This window comes from Podarcis tiliguerta (genome assembly GCF_965153285.1).
Source record: "Podarcis tiliguerta genome assembly, chromosome: 1".
NCBI classification, from domain to species: domain Eukaryota; kingdom Metazoa; phylum Chordata; class Lepidosauria; order Squamata; family Lacertidae; genus Podarcis; species Podarcis tiliguerta.
This window is the reverse complement of record NC_139534.1, coordinates 127,598,258-127,626,228: the sequence shown is the minus strand read 5'-3', so window position 1 is coordinate 127,626,228 and position 27,971 is coordinate 127,598,258. Positions and strand designations below refer to the sequence as shown.

The 27,971-nt window shown below is 48.1% G+C and overlaps 1 protein-coding gene across 1 annotated transcript; it reads left to right on the top strand.

The window, feature by feature from the left end:
• DACT1 (dishevelled binding antagonist of beta catenin 1) lies at positions 1-27,971 on the top strand. The gene is made up of 4 exons (XM_083435430.1): positions 1-587; positions 14,949-15,081; positions 17,877-18,032; positions 19,240-27,971. Exons 1-4 carry the CDS (start codon positions 216-218, stop codon positions 21,069-21,071), a joined length of 2,493 nt encoding a protein of 830 aa, XP_083291556.1. The 5' UTR covers positions 1-215; the 3' UTR covers positions 21,072-27,971.

Genomic DNA, 27,971 nt, shown 5'->3' with positions numbered 1-27,971 from the left:
AGCCGAGACGCCGCAGAGGAAGGAGGCAGCCCGGGCGCTCCGGGGAGAGGCGTCGGCTGCGGTGGGGCAGGGATGCGCTTGTCGGGGGGCTGCCAGATCCCGGTGCCACGGGGCTCGGCGCGCTGAGCGCCTCGGCGATTTGCGGAGCGCATCTTCCGCGCTCACCCTCGCGCCCGGATCTCCATGCGCTGATCGAGGGGAGTGCCGGCTCGGGGATGAAGCAGGCGATCGCGGAGCCCGGGCAGCTGCAGGGCCCCCCGGCGTCGTCGGGGCGGGAGCCCGAGGCCCGGTGGCCGCGCGACGGCGCCGCCAAGAGCGAGGCGAGCGAGGCGGAGCGGCTGCGCACCCGCGAGCGCCTGGAGGCCACCCTGGCCGGGCTGGCCGAGCTGGAGTTGCTGCGCCAGCGCCACGAGCTGCGCGTCAAGCGGCTGCTGGCCGCCGCGCCCGCCGATGCCCGGCCGGGGGGCAGCGGCTCCGGGGAGACGGCGGCAGGAGAGGCAGCCGCGCCAGGGGTCGCCGCCGCCGCCCCGCGCAGCCTGGAGGAGAAGTTCCTGGAGGAGAACATCCTGCTCCTGCGGAGGCAGCTGGTGAGCCCAGGGGCGCAGCGCGGCGGGGGCGCGGCGGAGGCGCAGCGCAGCCTGGCGGGTGGGGCGGAGGGTCGCGGAGACCCCCCCTTGCGGCGGAAGGAGTAGGTGCCGGCACAGCAGTCCCCCAGTCCCCGCACCTCTTTGCAGCGCACGGGGCGCGCGGCGAGGGGACTTCTGAGCGCGTGCAGAAAGCGCCTCGTCTTCATCCGGGCGCACGTGGGAGTTGGCAATCGGGTGTCTATTTTCATCTCCCTTGTCTGAGCCTTCGCTCGGGTAACGGCTGCTCTTTATTAAGAGTCCTGAGCGCCGGATTCGTTGGGTTGCAGATCAGAAGCGCCTCGGAGAGAGGCGGTTTGCAGGGGATAAAAAGAGGTTTGTCTTGGGCGCCTGGAAATACACTTGGAGATATTTTTTTTTAGAGCTGCTCCATTGGGAGCGGAATGACCGGTCACTTCCATACAGGGCGAGTCCGGGGGTAGGGACACCCCTTTGCTTTCTTAGCACCCCCAAAAGCTTATGGGGTGACTCTAGATGGGTGGGGGGAAGAAGGAAAGAAAGGGCAAGCGCCAACTCATTGGTGACGGGGTGTGTGAGATCGAGTGTGCATGCAGAATAAAACCGAGCTGTCTGTCTCAGTCGGTTAGAGGTCAGTGGCAGGCAGCCCCATTGCAGGGGATTTGAGGGAGCAGAGAGTGGATCTGGGCACTCACCCGTGGCCCATCCAAAATGTGGGGACACCCCCTTTCTTGTATGAGTTTGTGGGAGACGCAGGGGCAGTGTGTGATTTGGCGTCTTCCAGTGCTCCAAAACATCAGAGCTGCAGGATGCAGAATAGACACCAGTCTGTCTCGAAGAATCGAATGGCTCTGTCTGAGGCAATCTGCGGATAGTATCCTAGTGCAGAAATCAGAATAATAATAATTTTTAAAACCTGGTCTATCCTAGGCAGGGCAGCCAGCCTCCTGCTCCAGTTCTCTGGCCTCCCCGTTGCTCATCCTCTTTGGGGTCTAACAATAGCAGCCATAGCCGCTAGTATGTAGTGATTAATTACTGCAGCTTCCAAATGAGGTGGGGAGGGGGCTGTGGGTGGGTGTGTTTGCCATCGCACTGCACTGAAAGTGACCTTAGGGAATGGCTTTTCCTTTTTCCCCTTCCTAAATTCAGTGGTTTTTTCCTTTCGTCTTTTCGTGGGAGATTTGGGGAGGGCACTTGGCGAAGGACTGTATCGCTAGCTCGCTGTATTCCTTGGGCACGGACTCCAATATTAGATTGCCTGCTGCATGGAATTAATTTGCCTCCTGCAGATGCTGTTAAGGGACTGTGTGTCCGTGTTGGCAAGAGCGGACATGAGGGCCAGGAAGGAAGCATTTATCTTATTGAGTTTCTGTCCTCGCTGGGGCCTTTTGGAGATTGCTTTTGTTGAATCGTAAAAGGGGAATTAGGAAGAACTGGGCGAAATGATTAGAGCATCACCTGATCACTGTAGTCTATTTCTGTAGTCAACTCTTAGGCGTCCAAGAACACGGTTCGGGGTACCTGGATGAAGCATGGCGCAAAGGAAGCTTGCCTTAAATTGAGGCAGACCGTTCGCCCATCTAGTTCAGTACTGCTTGCACTGGCTGGCAGCAGCTCTCCAGGGTTTCAGATGAAGGGTGTTCGTGGAGAGGCTTGGGATTGAATTAGGGACTTTTCTGCGTGCGGACGCTGTGCCTCTGAGCTTACAGCCCTGCCTGTCCTGGGAGGAGGAGAGCCTGCAGAGAACAATGGGTGCCAGGGAAATTCTCCTGCACAAGCCTCACTGAAATGAATGGGAACGGTGCTGCTCTTGCATGCTTTCCACTCTGTAAAGCCAGCGGGAACACCTTCTGCAGCGCCGCTAAGAAATACACTGGCAGCAAAGGCATGGGAATTGGCTGGTGCTCCCCTAGACTGGATCCTGCTGCATTCCACTGGGGATGGTGCAGGAGCAAAGGGATCTTTGCCCATTGCAGCGAAGGAGGGTTTTCCTTCCATTCCTGTGCGCAGCTTGCAAGGCAAGAGGTTCCAGCTGGCTTGCGACTGCTGGCACCCAAGGCCTTTCTGTGTGCTCCGTTCCAGCGGAGGTTTGTGCAAGGGAAGTTTCAGGGGAGCTGTTACTTTTGCCACAATGAAAAAAGAAAGGATTGTCAGACTCGAGTCTCTTGCCCTTGGCAGCTTGTTAAGCGAGGCTGTTCATGTCTTCCGTGCCACGACTTTCTCTGCCAAGGAAGGCGAGGTCTGTGCGCCGGGGTGGGGGACGAAAGCAGCTCAGCTTCTGCAGTCAAAGGCAGGGAAGCCAAGAATCACCCCACCTCGGTAAAAATAGATGGAAATGTTGCTTATGGCCCAACAATGTGCTCGATTGGTATGTTTGATTTTGAACATGATATTAAAAGGCCGTGTGTTGCGCATGCAAGAGTGGGCAAGGAGCATTGGAGTGGACTAGGAGCACTGCAGTGGGGAACATTACAGGGGGTCATGAAATAATAATAATAATAATAATAATAATAATAATAATAATAATAGTAATTTATTTCTCCAGCCACTCTGGGCGGCTTCCAACAAAGTATTAAAATACAGTATGTTAAACATTAAAAGCTTCCCTAAAGAGGGCTGCCTTCCGATGTCTTCTAAAAGTCTGGTAGTTGTTCTTCTCTTTGATATCTGATGAGAGGGCGTTCCACAGGGCGGGTGCCACTACCGAGAAGGCCCTCTGCCTGGTTACCTGTAACTTGGCTTCTCGCAGTGAGGGAACTGCCAGAAGGCCCTTGGCGCTGGACCTCAGTGTCTGGGCAGAATGATGGGGGTGGAGATGCTCCTTCAGGTATACTGGACCGAAAAGGGGCTGGGTGATGGGTGAAAGTGAAGGACCCACAAGTAGCGGTCACTTGCGAGAACAAGCAAGAAGCCTGCAGCCAGGAAGCAGAATGGTCAGTTCAAATAGCTTCTACTCCTCATTTTATCAGCCCTGGTGTCCCCCTTCCCCCACTTGCCAGGTCACTGTTGCACCCACAGTAGAAGTAGCATGCAAGATTCCCCATCCTTCAAACTCTTAAAGTATATACAACAGCTCTTTCAGGATCTAGAACTTGAATGCCGCAGTGCTCATTCCGTTCCACAATGCCTGTGCGAGGTTTTCAGTCCCAGCCAAAGGGACAGCTTTCGCTTCCCTCACAGGAGTTGGACTGCACATGTTCCAGCAGCTCTGTTCCCGGAGAAGTTGGAAAGTTTGTGGACATTCTGTGTCCAGGCAGCATTAGAAACTGGGATAGAAAAGCTAGGAGCCAAATGGCTTGTGGCACCTGGGTTGTGGGTGCCAAAACAGAATGTCTAGTCGCTACTGAAGGGGGGGGGGTCGGCAACACTTTTTATTTAATATTCTGATAAGCATGGACTAATACGCAATTCACATAAGTGACACATTGTTCATATCACATTTTTAGCAGAAATGGTTAATACATGTTTAATTCAGTGTTTACAATAAAAATATTGGTACCATACTTCAGTTTTCAAAACATTCTACTCTTTATTGTTAAATTCCTTAACATATTGTCTACCCTTAACGTATACAGTGGTACCTCGGGTTACATACGCTTCAGGTTACAGACTCCGCTAACCCAGAAATAGTACCTCGGGTTAAGAACTTTGCTTCAGGATGAGAACAGAAATTGTGTGGTGGCGGCGCTGTGGCAGCGGGGGGGCCCCATTAGCTAAAGTGGTGCTTCAGGTTAAGAACAGTTTCAGGTTAAGAACGGACCTCCGGAATGAATTAAGTTCGTAACCCGAGGTACCACTGTACTTCAAAGCACATACATTTCAGTAATCATTGAGTGTCAGCCAAGCGCAAAAAATGGCGCCCAGACTTTTGGAGGTGCTTGCAAATGGAGAATTTTTAGGTGCAAAATGCGCCTGGCGCCCTGCTAGTTTCAAACCCTGTGTCCATAATAATAATAATAATAATAATAATAATAATAATTTATTATTTGTACCCTGCCCATCTGTCTGGGTTTCCCCAGCCACTCTGGGCGGCTTCCACAGAGACCAAAAATACACTAAAATGTCACACATTAAAAACTTCCCTGAACAGGGCTTTATTACCATAAACACAACAAGGTACAGGTGTGTGTGGAACATCTGTTTTGCAGGTGTGAGCTGGGAACTGGGCGATGAAGGAATGCAGAAAACTCATGGGCGTTTTTAGCAGCTGTCGTTGTAACCACTGCCGTTGGATAGTTCAGCCAGGAAAGAGAACCGGGGGGTGGGGGGGGGCAGTAATTCGGACCACAGACTTGCCCATAGTTTCAACCAAGTAACAAGAGAAAGAAGCGCTTGTTGACAGTATGTTGCAGATAGTGTTTTGGAAACCACAAGACAGGAGAGGGCTGCTTGTGCTCAGATCCAACGTCCGGGCTTCCAACTCCAGCATCCTATTGACCACTGTAAGAACAGAATGCTGGATCATTTAGCCAGGCTCCTTTGAAGGCAGGCAGGTTTTGCACTAGCAATAATCTTGCTCCATGTGTCCAGATGTTCTGCGCGTGCACATCCACACCAGCGTCTCCTCCAGGCTGCATGGTGCGGGTCAGGGCCTCGCTGTCCCAGGGGGCGTATTTTATCCTAGGAGATCTCTGCGGTTGCCATTGATCTCCTTGGTAGATGCCAGGCTGAAAGCAACCACGCTTCTGCCCCTCCAGAATCCCAAGCCAGCTTCCTCTGTGTTGCAATGCAATCTTTGACGCCCACTATTCCTCAAAGGAACCGGAAGGAATCAGAGCTGTTGGAAAGCAGTAGAATACAGGTCCTGTATGCTGTCCTTCAAAGGCAGATGGACCTGGGGGAGGACATCAGAAGGACCTGATTTTCACGATGGTAAACCTGATGCTTATGGGAAGCCCATAAGCAGTACCTCAGCACAACTGCCCTTCGGCCCAACTGCGCATTCAAGCAGTTGGCATTCTTTCTTTTTTTAAATAATTTTTATTGATTTTAACATATACCATATTTTTCGCTCTATAAGACGCACCAGACCACAAGACGCACCTAGTTTTTGGAGGAGGAAAACGAGAAAAAAAATATTCTGAATCTCAGAAGCCAGAACAGCAAGAGGGATTGCTGCGCAGCGAAAGTGGCAATCCCTCTTGCTATTCTGGCTTCTGGGATAGCTGCGCAGCCTGCATTTGCTCCATAAGACGCACACACATTTCCCCTTACTTTTTAGGAGGGAAAAAGTGAGTCTTATAGAGCAAAAAATACGGTAAATTATAAAATGTACCACAAAACTTATCACTTATACAATCTTTTTAGACTTCCGTCAGCACCTCTGATATTCCGTTTTGACCACTTCTTCTGCATTTCTTAACTTTATATTGCCTTTACATCTCTTAACAAACCATCCTCCCCCTTCTCCATTTTTGCAATACTTCCAATAATACTCCTCACAAAACTTCTTGCAAACCTACAAACGTCGTCTGATCTTCACAAATACTTTTCAAATAATCCGTAAATTTATTCCAGTCTTCCGTGAATTTCTGGTCCCGCCGGTTTCGAATCCTTCCTGTTAGTTTATCTAGTTCTGCATAGTCCATTAACTTCATCCTCCCTTCTTCAATCGTTGGTAGTTCTTCTTGCTTCCATTTTTGGGCCAGTAATATTCTTGCTGCTGTTATTGAATATAAAAAGAGCTTATATTCCTTTCTATTTATATCACTCCCAACAATGCCCAGTAAAAATGCTTCTGGTTTCTTTATAAATGTATATTTCAACATTTTTTTCATCTCATTATATATCATCTCCCAGAAGCATTTCACCTTTTTACATTCCCACCACATGTGATAAAATGTTCCCTCTTTTTCTTTACATTTCCAACATTTATTACTGACTTTATACATGTTCGCTAACTTGACAGGTGTAATATACCATCTATACATCATTTTCATCACATTTTCTTTTAGGGCATTGCATGCAGTAAATTTTAAACCTTCTTTCCATAATTTTACCCAGTCACTAAGCTGTATATTATACCCAAAATCTTTGGCCCAGTGGATCATAACCAACTTAACCTCTTTCAAGCAGCTGGCATTGAGAGGAATACTTCTTCCTGCAGTGTTGGCACAACATTGCCCTTGTAACTGGTAGCCATTGACAGCCGTATCCTGCATCAGTTGGTCTGATCCTCTTTGGAAGCTGCTGGGCTTACAACAGTGCGTGTGAAAAGGGTCTAGGGGTCTTGGTGGACCACAAGCTGAACATGAGCCAACAGTTGGATGCAGCAGCAAAAAAGGCTAATCTTCTATTTTTGAATCTGGTTCTTTCTGCCCAAGTGCAGAACCTTGCATTGTTGGAGCCCCAGTCAGTATAGACTTTGGAGGGAGGGAGGTTGAGAAATGAGGGCCTGGCCTCACTCGGCCTCTTTCCATTTATTTTAATATATATATTAAAGGTAAAATAATAATATCGAGGGCAGGGGTGGACTCACAACCATACTTTAAAACATACAAGATATAGAATACTGAAACAGAATAAAGTTGCCTCAACTTTCCGAGCATCTGGGTATGCTAGTCTGAACAGGATAATTTTTAGGAGGTGCCAAAAAGAGGACAGTGAAGGCGCATGGTTGAAAATATTCAATTTGATACTACAGGATTGAAATTTCATCCTGAAAAGGCTTGGATGGATGGATGGATGGTTAGATAGATAGATAGATAGATAGATAGATAGATAGATAAATGATGATAGATGATAGGTAGATACATACTGTAGATAGATGATAGATAGATGTCTTCAGTGTGCATCTAAATGAATGGATTGTTGATTCATTACTAATGTTAATGAATGAATGAAAGGGGCTACCACACAGAAGGCCCTGCTTCTGGTGGACACAAAGTGAACAGTGGAAACTGTTGATGCCACCAGGAGGTCAGTCTCTCCAGTAGCCCATTCCCAAGTTGTTTAATAAAATCGTAGAATTGTACAGTTGGAAGGGCCTCCAAGGGTCATCTAGTCCAACCCCCTGCAATGCAGGAATTTCAATTAAGCATCCGTGACAGATGGCCATCCAGCCTCTGCTTAAAAACCTCCAAGGAAGGAGAGTCCACAACCTCCTGAGGGAGACTGTTCCACTGTCAAACACCTCTTACTGTCCCAAAGTTTTTCCTAATCGGAATCTCCTTGGACTTTTAAAATAAGAAACACCCCTTTGAGCCTTGCCCACCTTGAATCTGGCCTGGCAGCAGATAGACAGCTTCAACTGATGGCGTTTAGCTTCATCTTTTGATTCTGTGATTCGCCCCTACTTTTTCTCCTTGCCCTACCTGCCAGGCTGCTCTGATGAGCTTGGCCTCCGCTTTTGCACCCGCTCCAGTCAGCTGCTTTTTGCACAGAAAGGGGCTGCCCTTCTGCCTGCCCAGAAGTGGCAAGGAAGCCTCCTTAACAAATGTGATGCTCTCATGGGTGCCATAAATCGGAAGCTGCGTCGGATATTCGGGTTCCAAAAATCGGAGCATTTACTTCTGGGTTTTCAGCATTCAGGAGCCGAAACGTACGATAACGAAGGTGTTCGGGAACCAAGGTTTGACTGTTTACAAAAAAACAAATGGAACAGAACCAGTGTTAGAAACTCAGATACAGTGGTACCTCGGGTTACATACGCTTCAGGTTACACACTCTGCTAACCCAGAAATAGTGCTTCAGGTTAAGAACTTTGCTTCAGGATAAGTACAGAAATCGGACTCAGGCGGCACGGCAGCAGTGGGAGGCCCCATTAGCTAAAGTGGTGCTTCAGGTTAAGAACAGTTTCAGGTTAAGAACCACCGGAACTACTTAACCGGAAGTACTTAACCCGAGGTACCACTGTATATATGCTAGGTGCCAAATGGGTGCTTAAATCAAGATTACAGTCGCCAAAACGGAAATTCTACTTGCCATTTGGGGGCAAGACACCTCTAAAGTCTTGTTTTTCAAATGACGGAATGGCTTTGTTTGATTCTCGGTTAGACATCTAGCTAGTTCAGACGACAGCCTTGAGCTCTAGGCTAAGAACTTTGAGAACTTAAAGAAGGAAAGTCACTTGATTCAGGGACAGTCCACAAATATATTTGGCCAATTCCTGCCTCTTTTTCTTAATGTTGACACGGACCATTCATAGCGTAAGAATATTTTTCACAACTGGGAGCAGGGCAGTGGGGTGGGGGAAGTGAAGACAAGCAACAGCAATTAACTAGAACCTTGTTCACTGCTCCTGCTCAGGCTGCACAGAAAAACAGGCATTTTGGTTCCTGACATTCATTCCGATTGTGCAGATAAAAGATAATAGTTCTACAGGATGGGCTATTAGTGTGTGAAAACAGTCCAGACCCAATGATCCCCAGATGGTGGAGATGTCAGGCACCATCCTGGCACCCAGGAATCTTCACTTGGTCGCAAGTGGCCGATAGCTGGGTGAAAAATGCCCCTGGCGGATTTCGGACAAAAGAGGTGGGTCCTGCAAAACAGCTGTCAAAAGGCCAGAGTAAAAAGTCGTGTCTTCAGCATGCGGTGAAAACTGTACAAAGAGGACGTCAATCCTTGGCATTCTACCCCCCCCCCCCGGTAGTCTTCTCCGACAAATGTTGCATTGTAAGCTCTTTGCAGGCAGAGACCTGTGTCTTTTGCTTAAGGAATCCTGCAAAGCTCTTCATATGTTGACTGTGCTGCATAGATGACAGCAGGCAGATAGATGCCAGAGGACTCTTGAAGAGCCCTGTCACATCGATAGGAGCCTGATGGATGGCTCACAGTCAGACCAGCCATCTGGAAGTCACGGGAAATGAATCTCGTGAGCAGCAGCCCATCGTGGTGTGTGCATATGGGGGAAGGGGGGAAGAACGCTGGGTGTGCTTTGTGCTAATCCACATCACAGAATCGTAGAGTTTGAAGGGACCCAAAGGAGCATCTACCCTCTGTCATGTAGTGAACCAAGGTGCATTATCTCAGCTCCTGGCTCTCAAGATGTTGTTGGACTCTTACAAGCTCCAGCTAGCATGACCAGTGAGCCTTTATATATTTATTATTTGCCTTTATATCCAAGGAGTTTAAGGGTGGTGTGCTCGGTTCCCCATACTTCCTATTTTATTCTCACAACAACCCTGTGAGGTGCTTTAGACTGAGAGGGTGTGGCAGGCTCAGGGTCACCCAGGTCTTAGTCTAATAATAATAATAATAATAATATTTATACCCCGCGCATCTGGCTGGGTACTACCAGCCATTCTGGGTGGCTCCCAACAGAATATTGAAATGTTTGAGAACATCAAACATTAAAAACTTCCCTAAACAGGGTTGCCAGTATGTTTCCGAGCACAATTCAAAGTGTTGGTGCTGACCTTTAAAGCCCTAAACGGCCTCAGTCCAGTATATCTGAAGGAGCGTCTCCACCTCCATCGTTCTGCCCGGACACTGAGGTCCAGCTCCGAGGGCCTTCTGGCGGTTCTCTCACTGCGAGAGGCCAAGTTACAGGGAACCAGGCAGAGGGCCTTCTCGGTAGTGGCGCCCGCCCTGTGGAACGCCCTCCCATCAGATGTCAAAGCGATAAACAACTACCTGACATTCAGAAGACATCTGAAGGCAGCCCTGTTCAGGGAAGTTTTTAATATGTGACATTTTAGTGTATTTTTCATCTTTGTTAGAAGCCGCCCAGAGTAGCTGGGGAAACCCAGCCAGATGGGTGGGGTACAAATAATAAATTATTATTATTATTATTATTATTATTATTATTATTATTATGCCTTCAGATGTCTTCTAAAAGTCAGATAGTTGTCTGACACTTTTAACCACACTGTACTTGACAGCCTCAACCTTTTTCTCTCCAGTAGGCCAGGACTAGCACATGATGACCCAGTGTTAGAAACTCAGGTATACAAGCTAGGCGCCAAATGGCTGGTTAAACCAAGGTTACAGTCACCAAAATGGAGTGTCTAGTTGCCAATTTTGGACAAGACGGCTCTAAAGTCTTATTTTTGAAATGCTGGACTGGCTGTGATTGATTATCAGTTAAACATCTGGCTAGTTCAGATGACAACCCTGAGCTAGGTTAAGAGCTTTGATGATAACTTAAAGCATTCATAACATAAGAATATTCTTCACGACTGTGAGCAGGGCAGCGGGGTGGGGTAAGTGAAGACAAGCTACAGAAAATAACTACAGTGGTACCTCAGGTTAAGTACTTAATTCGTTCCGGAGGTCCGTTCTTAACCTGAAACTGTTCTTAACCTGAAGCACCACTTTAGCTAATGGGGCCTCCTGCTGCCACTGCGCCGCCGGAGCACGATTTCTGTTCTCATCCTGAAACAAAGTTCTTAACCTGAAGCACTATTTCTGGGTTAGCGGAGTCTAACCTGAAGCGTATGTAACCTGAGGTACCACTGTATGACATTGTTCATTGATTTGCTCAGGCTGCACCAAAAAACAACAACACAATTTTGGTTCCTCAAATTCCTTCTGATTGTGCAGATAAAATATAACTGATAGAATTCCACAGGATGGGGGATTAGTGTGTGAAAACAGTCAAGACCCAGTCATCCCCAGGCACGCACCTCTAGATGGTGGAGATGTCAGGCATCATCCTGGCATCTTCACTTGGTTGTTGACACTTTTTTAATAGGTTTGTGAGACAGGACTTCTCCTTGCAGAAGCCATGCTGGCTCTGTTTCAGCAAGGCTTGTTCTTCCATATGCTTGACTTTTTTTATCTTTGCCAGTACTCCCCATCCCATCAGTTTTCCCAGGATGGACATTAAGCTAGCAAGCCTGCCGTTTCCCCCTGGATCCCCTTTTTAAAAATTAGGGTTACATTGGTTACTTTCCAGTCCTCAGGTGTGGAGGCTGATCTGAGGGACAAGTTGCATATTTTGTTAGAAGAGCAGTAATTTCACATTTGAGTTCTTGGAGGACTCTTTGAGTAGAGGCTATCTGGACCCAGCGTTTCGTCAGCTTTTATTTGGTCTGTTCAGCCTAGAACTTCATCTCTAGTCCCCACTGTCTGCCTCAGTTCCTCAGATTCCCAGACAGTTGTCTGTTTACTTAGAAAGGGCCACCATGATCGGATTTGAGAACATGACCATGTAATCCTATTAGCTGGGGAGTCCCGGAGAAAGCACCAAATCTTGGGACTTGAGTAAGCAAGAGTTTGGTCGCCTTCCTAGTCCAGTTAGACGAAGCGTCAGCAATGCTGTGTTGGATTTGCCAAAGTTCTCTGCCCGTCACGTAATCCTGGTCTTGTGCCTGCTGGAGTGGACACTGGCACTACTAGAAAGGAAATTCTGGCATCATTAGAGAGGCGATAGACCTGCCTTGCCAATAGCCTACAAAAGAAACTCAAGTCTGGGAAATCGAATATATTCAGGTCTTCGTTTTGCAAGATGCTTTGAACTGCGAAGTTCCCTTTCAATCTTAATTTAGCTCTTTTGTGCATTTGACGCTGGAAAGCGTCATTTGGCATAATATTAATAGCAGCTGCAACCAAATATTGCAGCATGGAATGCTGCTGTTCAGGATTCCACCCGTTGCATTCCCCCTCCTCCCGCACTTGTTCCATCTCTGTCCCCAAACAGCCAGCCAGCAATAATTTTCTTAAGATGATTTTCTATCTTCTAGAAACCTTTGGGGTTCTTTCAAGCATGCTGATGCCCCCTTCTTGAGCATGGGGTGTGCATTTTGGACACAAATGCAACAGCATGCACAGCCTGAAGATCAGAAACAGAGGGAGGGATAATAATCTTGTGTCGTACGTCATTGTTCGAAATTCACAAGCTGCTAGGTGCATTTTGCACTTGGCTATCAGCCACTTGCTACCAAGTGAAGATGCCATGATGGCACCTGATTTCTACATAGCTGTCAACTCTTCCCTTTTCTTGCGAGGAATCCTATTCGGAATAAGGGACTTCCCCTTAAAAAAAGGGAAAAGTGGACAGCTATGTTTCTGCAGCATCTGGAGGCGCATACCTGGGGATCATTTGACCTTACCTGTTTTCACACACTAACAACATAGCCATCAGAATTCTGTCTGATATTTTATTTGTACAATCAGAATGAATTTCAGGAATCAAAAAGTCGTAATCCAGAATGCAGCAGCTAGGCTGGTGACTGGGAACAGCCGCTGCGACCATATAACACCAGTGCTAAGGGATCTTCACTGGCTCCAAGTACGTTTCCGAACACAATTCAAAGTGTTGGTGCTGACCTTTAAAGCCCTAAACGGCCTCGGCGCAGTATACCTGAAGGAGCATCTCCACCCCCATCGTTCAGCCCGGACACTGAGATCCAGCGCCAAGGGCCTTCTGGTGGTTCCCTCACTTTAAGAAGTGAGGTTACAGGGAACCAGACAGAGGGCCTTCTCGGTAGTGGCACCTGCCCTGTGGAATGCCCTCCTATCAGATGTCAAGGAAATAAAGACCTACACACCTTTTAGAAGACATCTGAAGGCAACCCTGTATTGGAATGCTTTTAATGTTTGATGTTTTGTTGTGTTTTTATAAGTGTTGGAAGCCACCCAGAGTGGCTGGGGCAACCCAGCCAGATGGGTGGGATATAAATAATAAACTTATTATTATTAAATTATTAGGTTAGGCTGAGAGATAGTAACTGGCCCAGTGTTGTCCAGTGAGCTTCATGTGACTGAGTAGGGATTCGAACCTGTGGCCTCCCAGGTCCTAGTTCAACACTCTAACCACTAAGCCATATGCTAGATCTATTCACAGTGGCATAGAAATGGCCTGAGACTGCTAGCTGATTTTAGTTGTGTGGAACCTGAATGACAACATCCCGCAAGCAAAGGCGTTGACATTTTTTTGTCATCAGATCAGACCTGATAAGTTAATGAATTTTCCACCGTTCCCTGTAACATTTTTTTTTCTTCAGAGGAAATGCAGCAAAACAATGATGCGTACAAAGCAATGTAGACAGGCAAGATGATGGAGAGATATAATTATGAGATTCAGCAGGAAAACTGATTGCTCTGACCCGGAGGTTAATGATTGTATTCTAAATACTTTCTTTATAGCAGTTTGCATCAAGAACACCTTTGCAAATTTGCTTAAGCTCTCTTGTTATTTTGAGAAGGTAATGCATTTGTGTAACTGAGGATAGAGAAGGGAATTAGTGTGTGCCTTTATCCCCCTTTTAACGTTGATCCAGCTCTCTTGCTTGCATGCTTATAAGCATATATAGATTGCAACAGAGGTTATATCTCAATGCCTGCATTATAAAACACATTCATAGCCTGACATGTTCAGACCCCGGGTCCTTTACTTTCCTGAAGACTGTATTGGATCAAACACACAGGGCTCCGATTCTGTTGACGTGCCCGGGGGTGGGGGTGGGGGGAGTACGAGAATCCAGTTAGGAAACTGGGTTTGACTGGGTCCAAAACTGGCACATCCTCCAGGGGGCCACTTTTGACAGGTGGGGTTATAACATTCTTTAACATAATAATAATTATAATAAAGCTTCCAAGATCAAGGGGGAGAGAAGGTGTTTCTTTTAAAAATGGCATTGGATGGGATACGACGACATGGGTGGGAGGAAGAGGAAACACTCCCCTTCCTGGTCAGTAAGGCGTGCAGGATTTTAGAGGGCAGCATCATGGGTAGGACTGTACCACAGACCTTGAACAATGGCCACACTGCACCTGTAAACAAATAAATCCCAGGTGTGTGATGAGTGCAGAAGGGAAGGTTTGAGGAGACCAGGCCTGGCTTGGTGTCAGGGACTGTGAGGAGGAATGGTGGGAGCCACCCTGCCCTGCTCCTGCTCCTGAATCTTTCCAGGAACAGAAGGACAGCATAGATTTGGAACAGTGGTTTGCAGAGGGGCATAGTTCAGAAGGCAGAAGCTGGGAAATACTGGCTGGGGAACAGCTAGCAGAAGAAACACTGGAAGAGAGAGAGTTAAAAGATTCACAATCTCTGGAAAGCATCCAACCCCCTTCTGCAAGGACACGGAGAGCTCCGGAAAGTGTCAGAACAGAAAACGCAGAGGGTACAAGCTCAGATTACAAGGCGTAGGAGTGACGTAGATTAATAGGGACGGAGGGGGTGTAAGCCTTAATTGGGAGCACTGCCATTTCTAGGTGATGTGTTCTTTGTTCTCACACTGTGATTATTAAAGATTCTAACTGGTAAGAAGTTCCTTTCATTTGATCTTTTGTTTACTGCCACGGGGGAGGAAGCTGATTCCCTGAAGCCTGATGCTTGAGTCCGTGAAGCAAAGTATCAAGCTCAGTTCTAAGTTTGCAGATCTCTGCTATTGCAGCGCATTTTTCTCTTCCTGTCCCATCATCGCTTAGGAGTCTCTTTTTCTTTTCATTGATTTTTAGAATTGCCTGCGACGGAGGGATGCGGGTTTGTTAAACCAGTTGCAAGAACTGGACAAGCAGATCAGCGACCTGAGGCTGGATGTTGAGAAAACGGCCGACGAGCAGCTTGAGACGGACAGCCGCCCCAGCTCAGGTAGGAATGAACCAGGGCTGTTATTGTTTCTGGAACCACAAGAGGGGAGAGTGTGTGGTCAGGTCTTGCTTGCATGTTTCCCATTGGGGCATCTGATTGGCCACTGTGAGAATGGGAAGCTGGATGAGATGGGCCATTGGCCTGACCCAGCAAAGTTCTTCTTATGGGAATCATAGAATTACAGAGTTGGATGGGACCCTGAGGATCATCTAGTCCAACCCCCTGCAGTGCAGGAATATGCAGCTGGCCCATACGGGGAATCGAACCTGCAACCTTGGCGTTATCAGTGCCACTCTTTAACCAACTGAGCTATCCAAGCTCACTGTTCTGATTCTTCTGGTCATTTTTGCCAATTCGGCATAATCCATCAATTTAATCTGCCATTCTCCTCTGGTCGGGACTTTATCTTCTTTCCATCTCTGGGCCAATAACATCTGCGCAGCTGTGGTCGCAAACATAAATAGTATTTTTTCTGCTCCCTTTGGATTTCAGCAGCTAGGATTCCTAAAAGAAAAGCTTTGGGTTGTTTTTTTTTAAGAAAAAGTTATTTTAAATATTTTTTCAACTCATTATAAATCATTTCCCAAAATTCTTTTACTACCTTACATGTCCACCACATATGATAAAAGGTGCCTTCTTTTTCCTTACATTTCCTACATACATTTGACCCCGTTTTATGCATTTTTCCTAATTTACTGGGGGTTAAATACCAACGGTAGATTTTGCAGCTCTAGACTGTTATTATTAGTAGTCACGATTGTGATTGTTTTATTTAACAAAATTCATACTCAGCTTGATGGTAGGGAAGCATCTAAGCAGTTTGCGAGAAATATCAAGGTTATCAATGAAACCAGATGAGTGAAAACATTTACACATGATTGAAATCAACAGCCAAAAAGATGCAGACACGTCAGCGCCTGCAGGTCTCGATAGACTAGTTCCAGCAAAAAATGTTTAAGCAGGCACCAAAAAAAGAACAGTGAGGGCAGCTGTCTGATTTCAATAGGCAGGGAGTTCCAAAGTTAAATCGTGCTACACATTAAGCATTGATTCCTTTTCCACCTGTGCATGCCAAGGGCTTTGTGCAGAGAAGGCCACTGATAGCAACACTGCGAAGGAGACATAAAGTGGGCACGGCTTCTCACAATTTTGCATTGTGGGGAAATGCGGCAATTTTTTGGCCCGTTTCAAATATTTGCCAGTGTTCATTTCAGCCTTGGTTTATAGCTGCAGCTGCCAAGCTGAAGTACAGTGGTATATTCTCACTTCCAGAAACAAATAGCAAACTCTGGCTTCAGTTGTGAAGTCTGCGTAGCCAAAGCAGCCTAAAGGTAAAGGTAAAGGGACCCCTGACCGTTAGGTCCAGTCGTGACCGACTCTGGGGTTACAGTCCTCATCTCACTTTACTGGCCAAGGGAGCTGGAGTACAGCTTCCGGGTCATGTGGCCAGCAGGACTAAGCCACTTCTGGCAAACCAGAGCAGCGCACTGAAATGCAGTTTACCTTCCCGCCAGAGCAGTACCTATTTATCTACTTGCACTTTGACGTGCTTTTGAACTGCTAGGTTGGCAGGAGCAGGGACCGAGCAATGTGAGCTCACCCCGTTGCGGGGATTCAAACTGCTGACCTTCTCATCGGCAAGCCCTAGGCTCAGTGGTTTAGACCACAGCGCCACCCGCGTCTCACCTTACTGAGAATCAAAAGGGGAGGTATCAGGATGCTCAGAAACTTTATTGGGGGGGGGACCTATAGTCTGGAACTGGGAGAGAAAAGCAGAGGGCAGGCGGAATCCAGTATCCTTTGAAGAGCACAAGGCTGTAACTCCACACGAGAAACGCTTATGTCCCTGTGGAGATGGCAGTACTGAATCGGTGGCACACGCCCTTCTGGCTTGCACTCTTTATAAAGACTTGAGGAATGAGATTATCACCCCTCTTTTATTTTCCGTTCCGGGTCGCCCAACCACTGCCACAGTGTCCTTTCTCTTGGCAAGGTTTTTAGCTGGGGTAATCAGAGTAAGACCCACTCTTTGACTATTGATTCCAAACCCTAAAATGTATTTTATATAATTGACTTTTTATATCTATTCTTTGTATATCGTATTGTTGTTTTATTGCTATGGCCGATGGCTGACGCAAATAAAGATCCATTCATTCATTGACATGGCTGTAAGGTGTATTATGTAACGTGTGTTATGTGTTTGCTCACCTGGAGTACTGTGTCCAGTTCTGGGCACCACAGTTCAAGAAGGACACTGACAAACTGGAACGTGTCCAGAGGAGGGCAAACAAAATGGTCAAAGGCCTGGAAACAATGCCTTATGAGGAACGGCTAAGGGAGCTGGGCATGTTTAGCCTGGAGAAGAGGAGGTTTAGGGGTGATATGATAGCCATGTTCAAATATATAAAAGGAGGTCACATAGAGGAGGGAGAAAGGTTGTTTTCTGCTGCTCCAGAGAAGCGGACACGGAGCAATGGATCCAAACTACAAGAAAGAAGATTCCACCTAAACATTAGGAAGAACTTCCTGACAGTAAGAGCTGTTTGACAGTGGAATTTGCTGCCAAGGAGTGTGGTGGAGTCTCCTTCTTTGGAGGTCTTTAAGCAGAGGCTTGACAACCATATGTCAGGAGTGCTCTGATGGTGTTTCCTGCTTGGCAGGGGGTTGGACTCGATGGCCCTTGTGGTCTCTTCCAACTCTATGATTCTATTATTCTACTTTCCAGCCTTGGCTTTTTCTATCAACTAGGTGTCGCATGATTAATGGGTTTTTTTGTGTTGTGTTTTTTTAAACAGGCTTCTACGAGCTGAGCGACGGGGCCTCAGGATCACTCTCCAACTCTTCCAACTCTGTTTTCAGCGAGTGTTTGTCCAGCTGCCACTCCAGCACCTGCTTCTGCAGCCCTTTGGACACATCCCTGAGTGGCTCTGATGGACGGCCCATGTCTGCAGGTATGGGAACGGAGGTGGGGATTCCCTGGAGTGGTTTCGGGGATGGCTTGAGCCCTGTGAACCTTTCCCCATTCACCTCTTCATTCTTCAAGTGAATGCAGGAAGTGAGCCATGTGGGACTGGAGGCTGCTTGTGGGACACAACTTTTGGTTCCATCCATGGGGCCTGCTGGGTCAACCAGGGTCACACCTGGACTTTGGGGATCAAGCCTACTGATACAGAAGACTTGTTTCTCAAAATAAGAGCTATACAGGTGTGCTTAATAATAATAATAATAATAATAATAATAATTTATAGCCCGCCCATCTGGCCAGGCCTCCCCAGCCACTCTGGGCGGCTCCCAACAGAATACAGTGGTACCTCGGGTTACAAACACCTCGGGTTGCAAACACTTCGGGTTACAGACTCCACTAACCCGGAAGTAGTACCTCGGGTTAAGAACTTTACCTCAGGATGAGAACAGAAATAGCGCAGCGGGAGGCCCCATTAGCTAAAGTGGTACCTCAGGTTTCAGGTTAAGAACGGACCTCCGGAACGAATAAAACATCAAACATTTAAAACTTCCCTAGACAGGGCTGCCTTCAGATGTCTTCTAAAAGTCTAGTAGTTGTTGTTCTCTTTGACATCTGGTGGGAGGGCGTTCCACAGGGCGGGAGCCACTACCAAGAAGGCCCTCTGCCTGGTTCCCTGTAACCTTACTTCTCACAGGGAGGGAACTGCCAGAAGGCCCTTGGATCTGGACCTCAGTGTCCGAGCTGAACGATGGGGGTGGAGACGCTCCTTCAGGTGTACTGGGCTGAGGCCAAGGATCTCTTGTTGTTCAAAGTGAAAGGATGAAGCGAAACCTTTCTGAAAGTTGACTCAGTTTCCATCTTTTAAGGTTTGAGTTTTGGTGGGAACATTCCTATTTCCAGAAACATTTAAAGAAATTGCAGACAGGGGAGCCCTGCCACGACCAGAAGAGCAATATTTAAAATCTAGTATTTGTTAAGGTGGTTGTTGTTTTGCGGGAGAAATCCATGTTTCTGTAGCATTATGGGAAATCTGAATTCTACAGGAAACTGTGTCCTTGAGCATTTCTGGATATGGATTTTGAACTTTGGTTTTTGGAAGGTTAAAATTTCTCAGCCTATTTACCATCCACGGATATTGTTGTTTCCTTTGACGGTGGAGTATTTCCTCACTTCCCCCCACTTCTTCCTTTCAGATCTCATCGGCTGGCTGGAATATAACAAAGGGAACCAGCATGAAGACCCGTCGGTGGGGATGGCTTGCCGAGTGTTGTCGACACCGCACTCTAATTCCCTTGAGGTGGTTGCAGACGTGCATCCCAAATACCAGTGCGACCTGGTGTCGAAAAACGGGAACGACGTTTACCGCTACCCCAGCCCTTTACACGCCGTCGCGGTGCAGAGCCCCATGTTCCTTTTGCCGGTGACAGACAACCCCCCAAGGGAAGAGGCAGAGCACAACGTTGCGGACCTTTGCGTGGGACCCGAACACGACTCTGCGAAAGCGGGCGCCTCCTGTCTCCCGCAAACCTCTCCTCCCGAGTCCTGTCCCCCAGCCAGCAAGAAAATAGACGGCTACATCTTGAGCCTTGTGCAAAAAAAGACCCCTTTGGTGCGGACTAACAAACTGAGGACGAATCTGAATGCAGACCCCGCCAAAGGGATTTTGAGGCACGGGAGCCTGTGTCTCCGGCAAGCGCCTGGGGTTGCAAGCGGCAGTTCGGCCGCTGCTCTCAAGAACCCAAATCAGGTCTTCCCCCATTCCAGCAGAGCCAGCACACCGCTCGACAGCAGCGCCTTCTCCCCTCTGAAGCAGCATTCGAGAGAAACTGAGCATCTGGAGAGCAAAAAGGTTCCTGCGCCCGTGGTCTTCCCACCAAATGCTAACCACGAACTTCAAAGCCAGCAGGCGGCGAGGAACGTCAAACCGCCAGAGCCGCCGCGGTGTCCGGCCGCAAGCAAGGCCGACGTCCCCAAGGAAAGTGGCCAGATTTTTGCGGAGAGCCCTCCCCAACACACAACGCCCCCGAAGGAAAGCAAAACCCTTCAGCTGCCCCGAAAGATCCTGTTCAAAAACAGTGGGGCACAAGCGGTCCACGGTGTTTTGCCGCCTCAGGAAACCAGGCCTCCGCTGGATTTCAAGAGCGACGGGTCGTCCTCTCAGGGCCTGGAGGAAGGCCTGCTGGTGAACGCCAAATACATCCCGGCTCAGCCGCAGACGGTCAGGCTTCACAAGGGCAGCCGGAGCGTCAGGATACTCAAAAGCTCCTTGGTGAAGCACAGATCCCACCTCGTCACCGTGCTGGAAAACGGGCCGCAGGCCGGCAGGGAGAAGGCCAAACCCTCCGGCAAGAAGTGCCGTTTCCCCGACGACCTGGATACAAATAAGAAGCCGAAGAAGGCCGCCGCGAGAGGGAAGAAAAGCGGCCACTTGCCGCCGGAGGCCGCCCTCCTGAGTCGGCCTCCCGGCGTCCTCAAGTCGGCGGTTAGGCCCCACAGCCGGGAGCCGGTGGTGGCGAAACCGAAGCACAAGAGGGCCGACTATCGCCGCTGGAAGCTGTCGGCCGAGGTCTCCTATGAAGAAGCCCTGAGGAGGGCGAGGAGGAACCGGAGGGAAGGCCTTGGGGCCTACCCTCAGGCTCCCCACCCGTACGCCAGCCCCTACGCCTACGTCGCGAGCGACTCGGAGTATTCGGCGGAGTGCGAGTCGCTCTTCCACTCGACGGTGGTGGACACCAGCGAGGACGAGAGGAGCAACTACACCACGAACTGCTTTGGGGACAGCGAGTCCAGCCTGAGCGAGGTGGAGTTTGTGGGCGAGAGCACAACGACCAGCGACTCGGACGAGAGCGGGGGGCTCATCTGGTCCCAGTTTGTGCAGACGCTCCCCCTCCAGGCGGTCGCCGCCGCTTCCGAGCTCCACGAAAACGCAGCCAAAGCCTTCGTCAAGATTAAAGCCTCACACAACCTCAAGAAGAAGATCCTCCGCTTTCGGTCCGGCTCTCTCAAACTGATGACTACTGTCTGAAACGCATAACTAGTAGCTGAAGATGGCGGCAGTGGTGACTGACATGCCTACGGGGGGGAGAGTGTGTCTCTTAAGGCAGCCTTCCCGAAGTTGGTGACCTCCAAATGTCTTTGACATTTGTGGAGTTGGAAGGGACCCCCGAGGGTCATCAAGTCCAACTCCACTGCGATGCAGAAATCTCAGCATGCGGTCCCCCATCCAATTTCAAACCATACTGGACCCTGCTTAGCTTTGCAAATGTGCTAGCAGTTTTATATTACTGCAGTTTGGAGGTCATGGGAGCTGTAGAGGTTGTGGGTCAGGGGAACTGCAGTGGTTGGGAATCATGGGAATTGCAGAGGTCGGGGAGCATAGGGACTGCAGCGGTCAAGGCTCATGGGAGTTGTAGTCCAAAACATTTGGAGGTCACCAGATAGGGGAGGCATGGTGTAAGGGTATGTCTGCATTTGGGAGTTTTCGATGTGACTTGGGCACACTTATTCAGGGCACAGAAGCAACACAAGCCAGCTTCAAGAGAAAATGCACTTTTGGGGGGGGGGGGCTTCCCTTGCAAGAGGCGAGGCGCCCCAGCGGAGAATTCATCCGGTCACCTCATGGCTTCACTGCTGGAAGGCACAGGACCCTTTGCTGAGAGCAGTAAAGCGCTCAGCCTGCCACCCTCCAGAGAGGCAGCCATGTTGTGTTACGTTATTGTTTGTGTATACATGCCACCTGCCAGCCAAAAGTGCTCCCAAGAACAAGCAGATGCATACAAAGACAATAACGCAAGCGCAGCATGGAGAACGATGCAAATTCAAAATGTTTCGGCAGTATTAAAACCTGTGCACATCGGTGTTTCTGGCAGGCAAAGAGCATTCCCTACAAGGACAAGAATACTTGAGCAGCCCCTTTGTCTCATGAGGGTCCTGGGCAGCAGGGTTTTGCAAGCCAAGTGGGAAAGCTGGTGCCCCATGAGGCTTGCTGTAGACTCTCCCCCCTGTGACCACGTACCCAGCAGTCAGGTTGACCTCTCCTTGGTCACCTTATGCTCAAAGATTGTCCACTTGCACTAAGAGCAGCCCAGAACTACTTGCAAGCGAGAGCAGCTCCTCTTGGCTTCTTTTTGAAATGCTAAGCTGGGGCCAGTAGATGTTCTTGTGGGGTTGCATGCCTGTTGCCTGCCCGAAACACCAAACCAGGATGCTGCTTGCCATATCTGCTTGCAGGTAGATGCTTCAAGCTTCCAAGGCTGCCTCTCCAGTCTTTGAAGAACACTGAAGGGAAGTTAGTCGCTTTTTATTGAGATACCGAGGGAGCAAGCAATATATATCCTAATTGCGAAGTGTGGTGCTGTGTGATTATTATTTTTTTTAACACTAATTAGCCAGCCATTGGGACAGGGGAGAATCAGGATTGGGACTGTGATGGACAGGGAGACGAGCAGTTAACCTTTTTCTTCTGCGCTGCTGAAAATTCCCACTCCCCCCAAGAAGCTATTGTTTGGCATGGGAAAAGGGGGGGAAAGTTTCAGAGAGTTAATTTGAGTGGGATCACGGCGCTGGGGGAAAAGGTTTTTTGTTTTGTTTTTAATCTGCTCATTGCGGTCCTCATCCTGATTAGTACCTCCCCTGCAGGAGCTGTTTATTTAAATAATAGTAATAACAATAACAATGGCCATGGCAAATTATGCATTTAACATAACATGGAACTGGGGCTGTGGCAATCAGCCTTGTTACAGTGCTGCCCCTTCAGGTACATCTCAAGGCCCTTCCTGAGACAGACTGCCCTGAGACCTTCACATGAAGGGCAGTAAACAGATATAATGAACAAATAAAGTAAATAACAGCTTTGCAAAGAGGACAGGTACCTAGCTCACAAAACATTTACTCTCCCGCCAGAGCACACACGCCTGTGTCGGTCACTTATGCATGTTGAAAGCCTTGCAGGAGGGAGTAGTGTGGACAAAGCAAGTTCTCTTCCACTTTACAAAAGCTTTCTTGCTTGGTCGCCTGATGGTGATGGTGACTCGCCCTAGGCGACCGGGCAAGTGGCTATTTGCAAGCCTGCTAGAGCAGAAAAATGAGCAAAGCCTTTCTCTATGCAGAAACGTTACCCACCCTGGTTTCTGGTGCTGCTTCCCTCCTTCCCGGACGTGTGCTAATATGCCAAAACGACGGTCTCATGCAGACGTGCCGAGCGTGTATGCGCGCCTCTCGCTACTTACACGAAACAAGGTGCTTCTTGTAAATATTTTCCCAGAATGCTGTTGTTTTGAGTTCCTTAAATGCACATATTTAAATCTTGACGGACTGCTTAAATGATGTTACTTGAACCTCCCAACTTTTTTGTTGGATACTAGTGCCTTGGAAGTGGCAAAACCCACTGTGCTAGTTTTTAACAAAGGAACAGTACCACCACTTTTTCAGCTGTGATGGCTTCAAGTGCATAGTGGAGTGGGGAAAAACGTCTGCAGCGAGCGTTGATTTCTCTCCTAGTCGGGGATGGGTTGAAGGACATCTGGACCCTATGCTGAACCTTACTTTGGCTTCTAAACATCCTTGTTTCATACAGAAAAGTTGCTCCTCTACCTCTTCTTACAGAGACAGAAACACACCATTGACATGCATGCAACACACACAATGTAAAAAAGACTGGTGGCTTTTTTTGAGCAGGGGCAATGTGACTTCCCTCTCCTGTGGTCTTCCTTTTCCTCCCTTTTTTCCAAACAGAATCCCTAGAGTTGTCTGGATGTGGTTTTTAATCTTTTAAAATAAAACTAGAATTCATTTTTAGGATCTCGTAGGAGGCTGCCTTATCCCAGATCATTTGTCAATCTGGCCCAGCATTGTCTAGGTCGGTCATGCCACCACCTGCCATCCGTCTACCTGGAGATCCTGGGGATTGAACCTGTGGCCTTCAGGTGTTCTGCCGTTGAGCTGTGGAAATATGAATTTGCCTTAGGGGGACTGGTCCAGCTAACCCAATGTCTGGCTAGCAGGAGTTCTTCAGAGTCCAAAGGTGGACCTCTTTCTGAACATGGCTAAATGATGTCCTTGAGATGCTGGGGGCTGAATCAGAGATCCTTCTGCACATGTTCTACCTCTGAGCTGTTGGTCTCTTCCCATCCCTTCCCAGTTGCAGCATCAGTGCTGCTCATGCTAAGCACTCTTCCTTGATAGCAGAGACCGAGGTGCACATAGCCTTGTATTTTTGTTTTAAAATCCCTGCGAGCCACAGATATTAAATAGGTGGTCCACCACAGTTTTCCATCCCTGGTTCAGAAAACCTCATTGGCTGTGGTTGGACACAGCGCCCAATGTTTCCTGTAGCAGAATCTGCTGGATGACCTGGAATCTCAAGAGCGTGCCCTCTAAATGCTTATTATTATTTGCCTTGTTTTAAGAACAAGCTCTAGTGTTCACAGCTGAGAACCAAGACCTGGAAGTTGTGTTCCAAACACCAAACGAGGCACTGAAACAAAACACTGTGCAGATCTTGAAATTCAGTAAAGGGTCTGGATTCTGAAATCTATTGTTTCCAACTGCAAACCGATTTTCACATGTTTTGAACTTCAACACTATGGGGATACTTAAAAAACAAAATAATATACGTGCAACTTAGATTCTGTAATGTTCAGTATCAACATGCAAGATTTTAATACGTGAAGATATTATTTGTATTCCAAAACCACCTAAACAGATAATTTGGAATGTCAAAATCTCCAAGTGGGTTAATTGTTAAGGATAAGTAGGGTTTTTTTTTTGGGGGGGGGGTTAAATAAAAAATGACATAAAAATAAGAATTGCCAGATTGGAGGAGATGCTTTAGAGAACAGGTGGGCAGGGATCAGGCTACTGACGTCTACCTTGTTTTTTACTAGAACCCCAAGCAGAGATAAGTAGTGGCAGGAGACAGGCATGCAGATAAATAAGATGTACTTGCAGGCCTTTTGCATAAAACAACCACCCTGGTCTCCTCTTCCCCTAAACGTTTGTAGTTTCAGCCAATAGGTTGGGAAGAAGCCTTTTAGATGCAGTTGTTCAGCGTGATCCCTGTGCATTGCCTAGTTGTAACAACTCAAGAGAGAGTTGGGACTGTAGCTGAGTGGCAGAACATCTGCCTTCCATGCTGAAGGTCCCAGGTCCAGCCCTGGGCATCGCCAGGTAAGGTGAGGAGAGAGCCATTTCTGAAACCCTGGAGAGCCACTGCCAGTCCGAGTAGACAATATAGAGCTAGATGAGCCTATGTTGTGTCTTGTTTTAAGGCAGCTCCCTGCGCCCTTACCCAGTTGTGAAGCTCTCTTCCGCCAAGGCCAGTGGTCTTGCTGAACTGCCAGCCAAAACTAGCATGGAGACGTTGGGAATCATAGTTGGAGGAGACCATGTGGGTTTCCTCTGGTCTACAAGGACTTGTCAGTAGCTCTGTGGGGAACACAAGTATGTTCCCAGCCCTACCTGGAGAAGACGGGGATTGAAGCAGGGATCTTGCTGTGCACAAAGCATGGACTTGTACCACCAAGCCACAGTCCCTTCTCCTTGGCCTGAACCAAGTCTTGGAAGGCTGTGAAAGTTGATAGCCCCCAAAGACTGCTTCCATAGGCCATTTTTACCCCTGATGTGCTATGAGAAGTAAGCTCTCCTAGACAGCCTTGCGGAAGTCTTTGTGGAAGTGGTGGGTGGAGCCAGAGGGGAAGTGGGTGGAGCAACAGAGAGTTGGTTCTTACCTTTTGTAAGGTAGCTTACATTCAGTCAAGAGGTTGGTTTTCACTGTGGTGCCCACCTGGCTTCCCTCCTGTGGGGCTGCTGCCACTTGACAGGAGAGGCAGCAGGGAGCTTGGTGCTGTGGGGGGGGGGGGCAAGGACAGCAGGTAGGGCAGAAAGTGGGGAGCCCAGCAGACGGCAGATCTATAATGTGTGATAGGCTGAGTCTGCTAATTCTATCTTTGTCCTCCCTGTTGAGTTTTGCAAGGGCACAGTAAGGAGGAGGAAGCGGACGATTTAGCTGAGATTCCTGCATTGCAGGGGGTTGGACTAGATGACCCGTAGGGTCCCTTCCAACTCAACAAGTCTGTGATTCTGTGAAGTGGGCAGGCTGAGGTGAGTGGGGCTGAGTTCCAGGGGCCAGACAGAAAAACCTGAAGGGCCACATTGGCTGAACACCTTCCACCCTTTCTGCTCACCGGGTCTGGCTAACTTTAGGGAATAAACAAAAATCCCCTGCTGTTGAAATAGCAGCCTTTGCTCTTGTGTCATGTGGAAATGAACAACCTTGGCAATATTATGTGGCGGTGCTTCAGATAAGGGCATTAGGCAGCTGTGAAACACAGAGATTTGCAATCTCTGAGGAACGCTGAGGAGGAACGAGTTCAGTGCGTTTCCTAACAAAAAGACCTGGTGTTTACAGTCCAGTCTGAACTTTGGTTTGAGTAGGGATTATGAGCTTTGTGTTCTGTCGCATGGTGCTTCAGCCTTGCGCTTCTCTGGTTAATATGTTCCTGGGCTTTGTATGGGACTATCCCGTAGCATAAAATGTGGTGCAGTTAGGGTGTAGCCATTTCTTGCCATGCCACGTTAGCGGCTCAGATTATGCTGTGCAGGCCCTGTCTACTTCATGTCTTAAGGACGTGTAAAGAGCTGTGTGCATGTTCAGACCAACGCGCCATCTTCTAGCCAAGCATCCTGTTTCTCACAGTGACAAACCAGAGGCCTCTTTTGGAAAGCCAACGAGAAGGACATGAGCTCAAAACTCTTGCGTTTTTTCCCCGAGACGTGGCATTCAGTGATGTGGTGTCTCTGGTTCTTGAGGTGGTATTCTGGCACCCTGACTAGTTAACCATAAATAGCCTTACCCTCCGTGAATTTGTCTAATCCCCTTTTAAAGTGGCCACAAGTTGGCTATCGCCACGTTTGGTTGCAAATTCCATTATTTATTCTGTGCTGCGTGAAGACGTCTTCTATCCTGGACTCTGGTTAGGCGCTGTCGACTTATAAAGCAGTCTCATACTTCTTTAGATAGTCACCTGAGCATCTTGGGAACTGTAGTTGGTTAAGGATGGCCGAGAATTGCTATAGGGCCCCTGTGCTCTTTGAAGAACTACAGTTCCCAGATGCTCCCACTAGCCATCCTTTCTTTTTAAATAGTGCTTTTGGTCATCATGGTTTGTGCTCATGATGCTGTCAGGACAGTCAGACGTGATCCTGCAGATGCACTGGGAAGTTCCCTTGGAAGAGGGGTTGGATGTTGAATTGCTCTAGAAATTGTAGCTCTGGGAGGGGAACGGGGTCTCCTAGCAACTCTCAACAAGCCTCAGTTCCTATGATTCTTTGGGGGAAGCTATGACTGTTTAAAGTGGTATGATAGTGCTTTAAATGCATAGTGCAGATGGGGATAAATTGGCTTTCTTGGATGACCTTGGGTTTGGTAAAGGGAGAAAAACTTTATTTCTACTTCATGCCATCTATGATTTTATAATCCTCTTAACGTGCCCACCCCCTTCCTGGCCTTATTTCCCCCAAACTAACCCCCTTCTCTCTCTCACACACACACGCACACACAGTGCAACTTTTTGCTGCATCCTTGAACATTTCTGAACCTTCTTCCAGTTCCGCAATATCCTTTTTGAGATGTAGCAGCCAGAACTACAGCCAGTATTCAGTATTCTTGATTTCCCACCCTGTGAACTCTGGGGAAAGCCAAGAAAGGTTTGGTTTTTGTTGTTTTTTTAAAAAAATTAGTATATTGTATAATACTCACTTTCTTAAAACACACACAAATATGCATGTTGTGAGCATGAGCGTCTGTCATGTTGATACTTCAGTCATTGTCCAATAAGCAGCTGTGTTTTACAGCTATATAAAAATCATATCGCTTTGTAAATTAATATAATGCATCAATATGCTGTAATAAACAGTTGTCTTTTAA

What these genes read in the sequence shown, in the direction of transcription:
- DACT1 (XM_083435430.1), top strand. Translation starts at nt 216, where the DNA reads ATGAAGCAGGCGATCGCGGAGCCCGGGCAGCTGCAGGGCCCCCCGGCG. An exon ending in GGACAGCCGCCCCAGCTCAG is followed by an intron (nt 15,082 to 17,876) that starts GTAGGAATGAAC and finishes TTTTTTAAACAG; the next exon opens with GCTTCTACGAGCTGAGCGAC. An exon ending in TGGACGGCCCATGTCTGCAG is followed by an intron (nt 18,033 to 19,239) that starts GTATGGGAACGG and finishes TCTTCCTTTCAG; the next exon opens with ATCTCATCGGCTGGCTGGAA.